This window comes from Amphibalanus amphitrite, unplaced genomic scaffold, assembly GCF_019059575.1.
Source record: "Amphibalanus amphitrite isolate SeventyFive unplaced genomic scaffold, NRLGWU_Aamphi_draft 000088F_arrow, whole genome shotgun sequence".
Lineage (NCBI taxonomy): Eukaryota > Metazoa > Arthropoda > Thecostraca > Balanomorpha > Balanidae > Amphibalanus > Amphibalanus amphitrite.
The window spans coordinates 27,501-39,707 of NW_024881584.1; the positions used below are offsets into that span (position 1 = coordinate 27,501).

The 12,207-nt window shown below is 51.5% G+C and overlaps 1 protein-coding gene across 1 annotated transcript in view; it reads left to right on the forward strand.

Annotated features, from left to right (window-relative positions):
• Nucleotides 1-12,207, forward strand: part of LOC122379995 — a gene marked incomplete at its 5' end in the record, with an annotated part of 246,265 nt that overhangs the window by 26,391 nt on the left and 207,667 nt on the right. Inside the window, 6 exons of the mRNA XM_043362728.1 lie at nt 1,268-1,468; nt 8,860-9,002; nt 9,704-9,859; nt 10,262-10,442; nt 10,658-10,827; nt 11,680-11,833. Of these exons, the coding sequence (XP_043218663.1) occupies nt 1,268-1,468; nt 8,860-9,002; nt 9,704-9,859; nt 10,262-10,442; nt 10,658-10,827; nt 11,680-11,833 (1,005 nt within the window). The remainder of the gene's footprint in view (nt 1-1,267; nt 1,469-8,859; nt 9,003-9,703; nt 9,860-10,261; nt 10,443-10,657; nt 10,828-11,679; nt 11,834-12,207) is intronic.

The following is a 12,207-nucleotide window of genomic DNA, read 5'->3' on the forward strand; positions in this document are numbered from 1 at the left end:
AACGGTGCGGGCTACGGGGGTGAAATTTTGGACTTAAGTCGGACGCGTGCATCTGTTTGTCGTATTAAATTTTGGTGGGGGTGGGTTCGGTGGTTTGCACGTGGCGGGCGCATCTTTGTAGCATTTTGGGCCGCGGCCGGCGCCGAGCAGACGGCACGCGCCCTAGGCTCAGATTGTTCGCTGAGAAAATGAGGGAAAACAGAGTCGGAGGTCGTTGACCTTTGGCAATGAATACCGGAACAGAGCACCGCCGGCCAGGAGGAGACGCCAAATTTATTCTGGCCATAACTCGGCCGCTACTGGGCCGATTTTGATGAAACTTGGTTTATTATGCTGCACGTAATGCTGTCCCTTTTTACGCTGCGCGTAATGCTGTCCCTCTAGTTTACATATATAAAAATCAAAACGTCTGTACGTATGTATGTATGTATGTAACGCGTCAGTCACGCTTGGCGGGCTATTGCTCCGGAACGGTGCGGGCTACGGGGGTGAAATTTTCGACGCAAGTCGGACGCGTGCATCTGTTTGTTGTATTAAATTTTGGTGGGGGTGGGTTCGGTGGTTTGCACGTGGCGGGTGCATCTCTGCCGCATTTTGGGCCGCGGCCGGCGCCGATCAGAGAGCACGCGCGTTAGCCTCAGTTTCTTCGCTTGCCAAACTGGGTGAAATCAGAGCCGGAAGGTCACTGACCTTTGGCAATGAATACCGGAACAGAGCACCGCCGGCCAGGAGGAGACGCCAAATTTATTCTGGCCATAACTCGGCCGCTACTAGGCCGATTTTATTGAAAATTGGTTTATTACGCTGCGCGTAATGCTGGACACCTAGTTAAATATAAAAATGGTTCCGTGGAATGCTGAACATATCCAAACTGTCTGAAGTTATTGTTTGAAACTACATCGTCATTTCATTCCTCTCTTCCCAACCGTAATTTTGCTGCCATCAAGGATCAAGTTATTGAACTGGGTGCGTATCATATTAGTATCTACAGTCGCATGTATACCTATCAGTCAGTCGATTATGTTTTTTTTTGGGGGGGAAGGGGGTTGTCTATTTGTTGGCCGGCAAGGTGAGAGAGCATAATTTAATTGTCAACAGAATGAAATTATATCTACTGTCTGGGATTAGACTAAAAGCAAAAACACGGACAAATGACTGCGCTCTCTACTAAAGTGTGCAACCTGCTTTTCTCAATCGGGAATGAATAAATCATTTTCACTCCTTTGGTGGTGCACTTTTCTGACTGTGACGTGCACGTCGTTGCCAGGCGTGTACGCGTGTCTGGCGCGCAACTGTATGGGCACGGCCGAGTCGACGGCCGAGCTGACGCTGGCGGACATCGAGAACCAGCTGAGCGACGAGGAGCGCTGCAAGGTGTGCCAGGGCCAGCTGGCACCCCGCTTCAGTCGCGCGCTCAGCCCCGAGACGGTGGTCGGCATCGGCGACCGGCACCGCTTCACCGTCGAAGGTCAGTGGCCCAGCCCGCGCTTCACTCCGTAAAAGGTCAGTGTCCCCCCCCCCCCCGCCCCACTGTGGAAGGTCAGTACCCCCACCGCTTCACCGTGGAGTGTAGTGACCCAGTCCCCATCCCACCCCACCGCCCCACTGTGAAAGGTCATTGCCCCCCCTCCGCCGCTCCACCGTGGAAGGTCAATGACCCAGTCCCCACCCCACCCCACCGCTCCACCGTGCAGAAGCTCGTCGCCCCCTCCCCCCCTACGGTCCCTCGTGGAAGGTCAGTGTCCCCCACCCCACCGTGTACAAATATGACCTGAGTCCTATTTCTCTAAAAACTTGCATTTACCTTGCATTTACCAAAGTTTTTAGATTTACAATTCACTAGAGGTACCTGCAGGTTTACGCGATAACTGAATGTTTTGATTTATGTTATGTTACGGGTGCATTAGTGTGGGTGATTGACTTGTATTTTTAGCTGTATTATTTGGGTAGATTTGGGTAGCTGTTTTTAATTAAATTGTAAGGGATGTTGATAGTTGCGGGGTGTTCAAGTGTTTTGTATGTTAGGCCCTTTTTTAACTCAACCCCTACCTACCCCACCCCTAGTTTACAATTCATAAGAAGCATTTTTTTCAAATTGCATGCAAACTAATTCCGCGAACTTCCCGCCAGCGGCAACCGAGCGGCACCAAAGGAATCTTGAGCGGCACCTCCGATAAAAATTATTTGTGTATTTTTAGGCAGTAAAAATACTTTGCAATCAAAAACAATAAAATGCAACCGATATTGTATTTCTTTCAAATAAGGTGTAGTTTTTTTGTGGAAGAAAGTACCTGATTTATTTTAAAATAATGGTAATGCTGCAAAATAATAAATAATATAAATAATGGCTCACAATACCCTATAAATAAATTAGAAGGCAATCAACAGCAGAAAATGTTGAATGCATTTATGACGCGCGAATGACAAAACGACGATATTTAGATATTAATGTAGGCATTGCTTGACGGCTGCGCGCCCTAACCCACAAAGTAGAAGAAGAAGAAGTAGGCATTGCTTTTTAGGGAATCGAGGCTGGGGGGATCCGTGCTATCGTAAGTTATATCGGACGTGGCTGCGAAACTTCTCTCGGTACGAAACTTCTCTTGATCGGAAGAAAATCGGAGGGATGAAAAAGAAAGAGGGGCAAATCGGAGCTACGTTGTACGTAAGTTGTTTCGCAGCGTTTAAATGCCAGTTTTACTACGATTTAAATGCCAAGCAGATCAGCTGACCTCGTAGTACCATGTCGATAAGGTCGAATTCCCCATACGTCTATAGTGTAAAAGTGACCCCTATTGCAAAGGGGCTGTCAGGGACATCTCCTCCTCTGTAAATTTGGAGGGATCATGTGTCGGCATTCCCGCGTTCGTTTCGGAGTCCATCTGTTCCATTTGGAGCCCGTCAGTTGTCGTCGAGAGTTGGCGCAGCGAGCGCCCCGAAGACTGCGTCTGCGCACGAGGCTTCGCGATGGAGGAGTATTTTGACGAAATCGCCCTCGCTGCAGAAGAAATAGAGGGACTTGTTGAGAAAGAGGAGGCCGCAGTGTGCCGACGACTTTAAACTGTACGCCAACGCCAAGACCAAGGCAATCAGGGGGCGCTCAGATGATCGGGAGGTTTCAATTGATCAGGGACCCACCAGGTGACCAGGGAACCCTCTGATAACCAGGGGTCCTTCCAATAACCAGGGACTCCTTCAATAACCAGGGGCCCCTCAGTAAACGTGGGCCACTCAGGTTACTGCAAGAGACAGGAGTCCCTTATAACCAGGGACCGGCAAGGTCTCTCAGGTCCGTTTTTGACAAAGCTGTTATTGATGTTCATATGCGAGCCCTTTGCCACCAGCAGAGGGCCCTTTCAAGCCTTTTTAGGGCCGTTTAACGTCTCTTGAGTTTCCTTTGAGGCTAAGGGCCTCTTCAGCAGCCGAGGGGTCTTTGAGGCCTTTTTGAGGGCCTCTTAACGTCAGCTGAGGACCGTTGGACGCCATCTGAGGACCGTTTGGGGCCTTCTGATGGCCAGTAGATGCCAACTGAGGGCTCTCTGACACCAGCTGAGGGCACGCTGACACCAACTGGGGGCCTCCTGACACCAACTAAGGGCGCTTTTATATTTGACACGAACTCAGGGCCCTTTGACGCCCTTTGAGACCTTCTGAGGTCCGTTTGACGCCAGCAGAGGACCCTTGGGGGGCATATGAGGGCCCTTTGCTGCCTTCTAAGCGGCCTTTGAAGCTTTTTGAGGGCCGCTTGACGGCACCTGAGGACCGTTGCGGTTGGACTCCAGTTACGGACCGTTTGAGGCCTTCTGATGGCCATTTTGCGCCAACTGAGGGCCGGGGGCCTCTGACACTAGCTGGGGGCCCTCTGACACCAGATAAGGGCCCTTTAGGCCTTCTGAAGTCCGGTTAACGCTAGGTGAGGGTCTTTTGAGGCCAAATGAGGGCCCTTTGAAACCTTATAAGGGCTCCTTGAGGCTTTTGAGGGCCGCGTGACGGCATCTGAGGACCGTTGTACTCCAGCTGACGACCGTTTGAGGCCTTCAGATGGACTTTTGGCGCCAGCTGAGGAGGGCTCACTGACACCAGCTGGGGGCCCTCTGAAACAAGCTAAGGACTCTTTAAGGCCTTCGGAGGGTCGTTTGACGCGAGCTCAGGGCCCTTTGACGCCCTTTAAGGTCTTCTGAGGTAGGTTTAACGTTGGCTGAGAGCCCTTTGAACCCATCTGAGGGCCCTTTGAGGCCATCTTGTGGCCCTTCATTTGGCCATCTGAGGGCCATTTGACGCTAACCGAGGGCCCTTCGAGACCATCTGAGGACCCGGTGACCCCATCTGTGGGCCCTTTGAGGTCTTTTGAGGGCCATTGAAATTTCACCACAATACCCCTGGCTGCGCTACTGGGCATTTATGGACTCGTATGGGCCTGCTGGGGAACGAGATGGGCCCTCCCGGTCTTTTTAATCATTATTTCAGTTCATTTTACATGGTCTTCGGCGGTCTAAAGATTAGGGGCCCCAACTCGAATGGGGGGGGGGAGGCCCGTGTGCCCTCTCCTGTGTGCGGCCTTGCCGACACTACACCGCTTCCCCTCCCTCCGCCATAAACGCACCGCTGCACTGCTAGGCGCCGACAAATACGGACCGGCGCCGCAACCGGCTCCCCCGCGGCCTGCCTCGCGTTGACATAGCCCTTCCCGAACACCAGTGTAACCCCCACGCGGCCTAGGTATCGCCGCGCCCACCTGTCCGCGGCGCGGCCTCTGATGGCGTATCGGATCATTGATGGTGCGATACATGTTTTGGTCAGATTTTCGCAATTAACGCGAAAAATTGCCCAAAACACTTTTTTAAACTTCAAAATTGAAAAAAATAATTACAAAAATGACGTGCAAGTGACCGTTTTCAACGTGTAAATTTAAAACGCTATAGCGCAGCCATTTTTGAAGAAATCGACTTCAAATTTTGCACACGTGTTCATCAACCAATTTGTTTAACATATATTTCGGTTTTGTGAAAATTTTGAAAATTTCTTATATTTTTCTCTTGAGAAAGAGGTAAAGCTTCGCTACGATCGGCCTTCCGATCGACCGAGAAGATTCGTAAAGTTAGTTCGTATCTTCACCATTTGCGATACAACTTGCGTATCTACTTAGCCTACGATGTGATGGATCCCTCCAATATCTGTTCCGATTCAACTTACGTTTGATCGCAACTGCGAGGTGCCTTGCGATCACATGGATCCCCCCAGCCCGAATGTCCTAAGTAATAAAGAGGGCTTAAACCGCGCCCTGCTGGGGGGGGGGGGGGTTTGAACACCCCCCTTGTGGTTTTTCGCGAATATCTCAAGGAGCGCCGCCGTTTTTGGTACACCTTATCATACATCAATTCTACACATGTTGTGAAAATTTCAGACCAAGGTCATTCAAGGTCAGGTCACCAGGTCACTTGAAGTGACCTCACCTCATAAAAAGTTTCAATGTCTGTCATAGCTACACCGAGTGACCGATCGCTTTGAAACTTTCAGCGATTGCTAAGAGCAATAGCATGTACAAAATGTATATCTCAGAATTTTGATATCGATGACCTAAGGTCAGGTCAATTTTGCGACCTCCCCATTATAAGACAATGGGAGAAAATTGAAATGCGCCTCTTTTGGACAAAAGACATTATAAACACTCCCAAGCACCGAATTACAAGTGTTTTAGACACACTGAACATGAAAATGGTGTCCGTGACCCTTGTTTATGCCCTGAGGTCATATTAGGTCACGAATGGTATCTAACAGTTTTTCGCAAATAACTTTTGATAGAGGCATGCTAGAGCGATGAAAACGCGTTAGATGTGTTCAGCTCGACAATACAGATCGACTGATATGCAACATGACCCTTTCCGGTCAGGTCATGACCTTGACCTGAGGTCAAATTTTCAAGTTGACCTTTCAAGGTCAACTTATAGTTCATTCGATGCGTCTTGACGAGAGGAACACAATGCCGGTAAAAGTAAGCTCGTACAAGGCTTGGGTCAAAAGTTATTACAGAAAAAACTGTTTCCGAAAAAATCGGCTATTTTTGCAGTTTTTGCCCCCGGCAGGCAAAACCGTTGACGTTAGGTTAAATCTGAGAGAATTACTCAGAAAGGGCTTTAATAGGGCTATCGAATGCGCTTTTCCGCGGCGCTGTAGCTCTATTGCTTCTCGAGTTATGCGTTGGCTTCTTGGAAAATTTCGACATTCGACCTGGAAATCGGCGAAATTTTGCCTTCAATGACCTCTGGTGACCTGACCTTTGACCTGACCAAAAAATTGACCGAAGTGATTTCGTCATTATTTTTTACGCTCTTTCGAACGCCGCCTTCCGCGTATCGCTACGTGGCCCAGGAGCCGAGTTACAAGGGGGGGGGGGTGTTCAACCCCCCCCCCCAGCAGGGCGTGAAATTCAGGACCCCCAGCCGGGCGCGGGATAAAACGACTGAGCATAGCATATTTACAATTATAATTGACTGTTTTGCATTATTGCTAAAGATTTGGTCAAATCCCTCTTTTGCACCCTGGGCTAAAAATTGAATAAAAACCACACCATGTTGTCACAAGCCAAGTATCAACCTAGAAAATTGTTCATACAATCGTTAAATGCTTAAAAAAAAATCGGGTAGAATGAAAGCAGAAATAAAAAACCTAATCTAACCTGACCTAACCTCAACCAACCTAGAACCTACAACCTACACCTACCAACCTACAACCTACCCTACAACCTAACCTACAACCTAAATCTACTTACATACCTACCACATAAGCTTACCCGACTCAACGAGTGGTTGGGTGTAACTTATAAAAGTTTTGTGTAAAAGTAGGGGAGAGCGGGGCCAGTTGAACCACTTTTTATATATTGACATGCACAGCGAGATCTAGTTGTCATATCGAAAAATGCACAATGCCATGAAAAAATATGCTCTTTTGGCTTCATTTTAAGATATGTAAAATTATGTTTCAAACATATTTTGGTGCCAAACGCATGCTTATAAAACAGCTCTACGCCCGTTTCAAATGACCCCGATGCGAGGGTCAATTGAACCAGCCCATGGGGTCAATTGCACCTATCCTTAACAATGGGATGTTTTCCTCTTTAAGGCCACTTTCTTAAGGAGATATTTTGTCCGGTTTACTTTTCCAAATGCTACATTCAATAGGTCGTTGGAAAGCTAAAAGTGCAAAGTTCCTCATAATAGGTGACATAAAGTACATAGACTATGGTAAAATGGGCGGATGAGGATAATGAGAAATATCTCAGGCTATAGTGTGCTTTCAAGCAAAAGGCTGGAGAAAAAGAGGTCAAAAAATGAGCTCTATTAATCTACTATTTCAGTTTAAAAGCTCATTTCAAAGGTGGACTATTTCCTTTAATGTTTACAGTCCCTGAACAATAACCATTGCAAAGGTCACCGGGGTCCATTGAAACGGCCTGTGACCCTGTTTCAACTGACCCTCAGAGAAGCGTTTCAATTGACCCCATCCGCTCCCGCCATTTCGCACGCGCCGTAAAGCACATGTCAAACGAGCGGGAGGGACGACATCATGCTGAATGAAGGGCCAAATAAGGTGTTATTCCGGAGCCAGGAGTTCTTCTTTCAGCAAACAAAGGTATATGAGATATCACAAAATATTCATAAAAACGATTTCTCCCAAACGCCCCTCAAAAACACAAAAACAAGTGTCAAATCAAAATTACCGTCCGTTTGCCGCCCAAACGCCGTTGACAAAGGAAGTGGTCGAGCGCGGATGCGCAGTGGTGTCGGCAACGCCATATGTTGCATACTGTTGAAAATAAAGCCATGTTTCATCTGGCCCCGTGTTTCAACTGGCCCCGCTCTCCCCTATTTAACTTTTAAGTATACATATATGTGTGATCTCACTATTCTACCTTAGAAGGATGTGTTCTTTCTTTTCATGATTTTGTTTGATGAATTTCTTCAGTGTGCAAAAGAGGGAAATGACCCAAAAATTAATTAAATCCGGAACACCAGGACCACTGCAATTTCAGGTTTGTATTTCCAATGCTAAATACTTTCATTGAAGCTTCCGGTCTTCGTGAATTAGGAAGTTCGCGATTTTAATGTTTCTTGCAAAATTTTCTTGCAAAATAGTTTGCAAAATAGTGTGCAACGGTTACACAATTTTTTCTTTGTACACCCTAGAAGCCATGCAGAAATTCGCAAAATAAAAACCAAAGGGAAGAACGCACTTTTTAGCCCGAAAAAAATGAGTTAAGACGTGAATGCTTACATAGGGCATCAACGACCGCATATCTGACAAACTCGGTCCATTGTATATTGCCATTATTTGTTAATATTTTTAATGTTAGGCTAGGTGCAACAACAACAACAAAATATCGCGTCGCGGCGCGCCGCGGTTTTCTTTATTCGCGCCAAAAACTGGAGCGTGTAGTAAAAACGCCTCCACCAGGGCAGAGCTTCAGCTGTCGTAGTTGCAAGAATACGAGTTGTGTAGGCCGGGCCGGAGGCAGAAGTCCACTTCTGTAGTCATTCTGGAGATTTAATGGAAAACGATCAAAACTTATTTTGCTACCTGCGTATTTTCCTAGAAGCAACCCATTGAGGGTTGCTTCTAGGAAAATACGCAGGTAGCAAAATAAGTTTTGATCGTTTTTTCCTAGAAGCAACCCATTGAGTTTATGGCTTATGGTAGGGCTCAGTCGACGGCGTCCTAATTCAAAGGCAGACTAGCGTCATCGTGTCCTAAAGTACCTCGGTCGCCGATGGTGCCAGTACCTACAAACAGGCGCGGTGGGCCTCCAGTCTCCGCGGCCGACCGACTGACTGTGTGTACATATGTGTGACGTCATACCGGCAGTGACGTCATACCCGGAGGCGGAGGTGGCGTGGTACCGTGAGCAGGAGAAGGAGCCGGTGCAGACGAGCGACTCAGTGTCCACGAGCCGCGAGGCGCCGGGCCGCCACCACCTGCAGCTGGAGGGGGTGCAGCTGCAACACCAGGTCAGTCAGTGCAGCCGCACCAGGTCAGTCAGTGCAGTCGCACCAGGTCAGTGTAGCCACACCAGGTCAGTCTGTCTAGCTGCACCACCAGGTCAGTCGGTGCAGCCGCACCGCCAGGTCAGTGTAGCCGCACCACCAGGGCAGTGTAGCCACACCAGGTCTTTTTTTAAAGGTCAGTCCGTGCAGTCGCACCACCAGGTCCGTCAGTCCAGCTGCATCGCCAGGTCAGTCGCCGTCTGCCCGGGCTGTCGGCCGGCTCAGGACTGGGGTCGGCCGCCCCGTGCTGTCGGCCGCGGCAGCTGCCGACCCAGCCGGCCGGCTCAGGACTCGGGTCACAGTCGGCCACCCCGTGCTGTCGGCCGCGGCAGCTGCCCCAGCCGGCCGGCTCAGGACTCGGGTCAGTCGGCCGCCCAGGCTGTCGGCCGCAGCTGGCTGCAGTGCTCCATGGATGTGCTAAGGCTGAGTACCTTGTCACTTTTCTCTGATGTTGATGACAGTTTACAAGAGCCAGTTAGTGCGCCGGAATAAAAGCGATAGTAGTAGCAACACAGTGATCCAATAATGACATATGTTAAATAAACAGCGGCCTTTGAGCGTTCAATGCTCCTTTGAACCCCATCGCCACTCGGTCCCCACCTGTCGGCGGTCTGATGAGCTGGCTGTTGATCGTGAAGGCCCTGTCCCCTGCCGTGTGGCTGCAGGGCGAGTGGCGGTGCGTGGCGACCAACCCGGCCGGCCAGGCGGTCACCACCGGCCGGCTGACGGTGAACCGGCCCAAACACTACCGGGCGCCCTACTTCCTCGAGCCGCTGCGGGCCTCCCTCACCGAGAGCGGCACCGTCAACCTGCAGTGCAAGGTGGGCGGCCAGGGACTCAGGGGACTCAGGTGGTGGGGACCCTGCAACTCTCTCGTCAATCTGGTACTAACTTGGTCACCCTCCCCCAGCTCCCATCGGGTGGAGGGTGACTGACTGACTGACTGACTGACTGTACTCCCCATGTCCCCCTCAGGCCGTGGGGACTGACCGTTACACCCTGTCCCCCAGGTGGTGGGGACTGACTCTGCCCGTTACCCCGCTGTCCCCCAGGTGGTGGGGACTCTGACGCCCCCCTCAGGCGATGGGGACTGACCGTTACCCCTTGACCTCTCCCAGGTGATGGGACTAACTGTACCCCACCCCTCCCCCCAGGTGGTGGAGACTGACCGTTATCCTCCCCCCCCCCAGCTGGTGGAGACTGACCGTTACCCCTTCCCCCAGGTGGTGGGGACGCCGCAGCCGGTACTCCAGTGGTTCAAGGACGGCGCCGAGCTGAAGGCCGGCGACATCCATCGCATCACGTCGGGCGGCGACGGCACCTGCTGCCTGGGCAGCTACACCTGCCGCGCCGTCAACTGCATGGGCTCGGCCTCGTCGACCGCGGAGCTGATGGGCCTCGAGGGTGGGTCAATCGCGGGCCGGGTCACCGCAGTCGCGGGCATCGGGCCGAGCTCACACAGTCGCACAGCTGCCGCCAATTTCTCATTACACCACAAACTCAGTGCTTTTTGTCTTATAGGGTGCTTTAAGTTGCCTTTGCCTTTGATCCGTGGTCCATGACCTGTGACCTGTGACATGTGACATGTGACCTGTGACCTGCCCACGGCGCGTTGACAGAGATGAAGCGTCTGAAGGGTGAGCACGGTCCGCCGGCGCCGGCCGCCGGGCAGCACCGCGAACCGTTCGGCCTGGCCAGGAACACCTCGCTGTCCACCATCAACGAAGAGCGCACCTCGCAGATGATGTCGCTGCTCGAAACCGCCCAGCTGGGCACCGACACCTTCCAGGTAAACCACCCAGAGCACTGACACCTTCCTGGTAAACCACCCAGAGCACTGACACCTTCCAGGTAAACCACTAGGGGCACAGACACCTTCCAGGTAAACCACCCAGAGCACTGACACCTTCCTGGTAAACCGCCCAGCTGGGCACCGACACCTTCCAGGTAAACCACTAGGAGCACAGACACCTTTCAGGTAAATCGCCCATGTCACCGGTACCTACCTTCCAGGTAAACCATCCATAGCACCGGTATCCTCCAAGTCAACCGCACAGGGCACCGGTACGCCGTGCAGTCGGCGTAAACCAGTGCACTGACTCTTCACATTCGGCTTGAAAGATGCCTGATGCGTTGTCCAATATTGCATAGCACCATTTTCACAAAATGGTGTTTGTATAAGAAATTATTGCGTTAAGCACACACGCATGAGCAAGCCTGCTATACATGCTTGCCGCGTCTTTGTCAGTGTCAGTGTGTCACGCCTGGCTCCCTCCGCCAGACGCCGGCGCTGGACGGCTCTGTGGTGTCAGTGTGTCAGTGTCAGTCAGTGTGTCAGTATCAGTGTGTCACGCCCGGCCTTTGCCGCCAGACACCGGCGCTGGACGGCTCCGTGGTGTCAGTGTCAGTGTGTCAGTCAGTGTGTCAGTGTGTCAGTGTCACGCCTGTCTCCGGCCGCCAGACACCGGCGCTGGACGGCTCCGCGGTGTCAGTGTTAGTGTGTCAGTATCAGCGTGTCAGTGCCTCTGTGTCACGCCTGTCTCCGGCCGCCAGACGCCGGCGCTGGACGGCTCCGTGGTGTCTGTGTGTCAGTGTGTCAGTGTGTCAGTGTGTCAGTGTCTCGCCTGTCTCCGGCCGCCAGACGCCGGCGCTGGACGGCTCCGTGGTGTCTGTCGTGGTGGACGGCCAGGAGGTCTCGGCGGCTGTGTTCGGCACGGGTGACGTTAGCCTGCAGCAGGTGCACGACATCCTCGAGGCGTACGGCGAGCAGCTCTCCGAGGAGCCGCACAGCGCCGGTGAGCGACCACCGGGCCGCGCGCGGGGACCGGCGGGGCCCGCTCGGACCGGGCCCGCTCGGGCCGCGCGCCGGGACCGGCGGGGCCCGCTCAGACCGGGCGCTGGGACGGGTGCTGCGCGTAGCACACTGCAGCAGTCAACTGATACATACAGACAAGTGCTATGCTGCTTGATGCCTAATTGTTCATTGTCATTACAAAGATAAATTTCAGGGGCATCATAGCTTACTTATGGAAAAACGTAGCCTCACAGTGTTTTTCCTTCGATCTTATGTTTTTATTTTTGTGTCTTTGAATCCAGAAAAAAATCGAATGAACCAAACATTAACAAGCAATGTTAAATATTCAATTAGGCCCGTAAAAAGGCAAGCAGC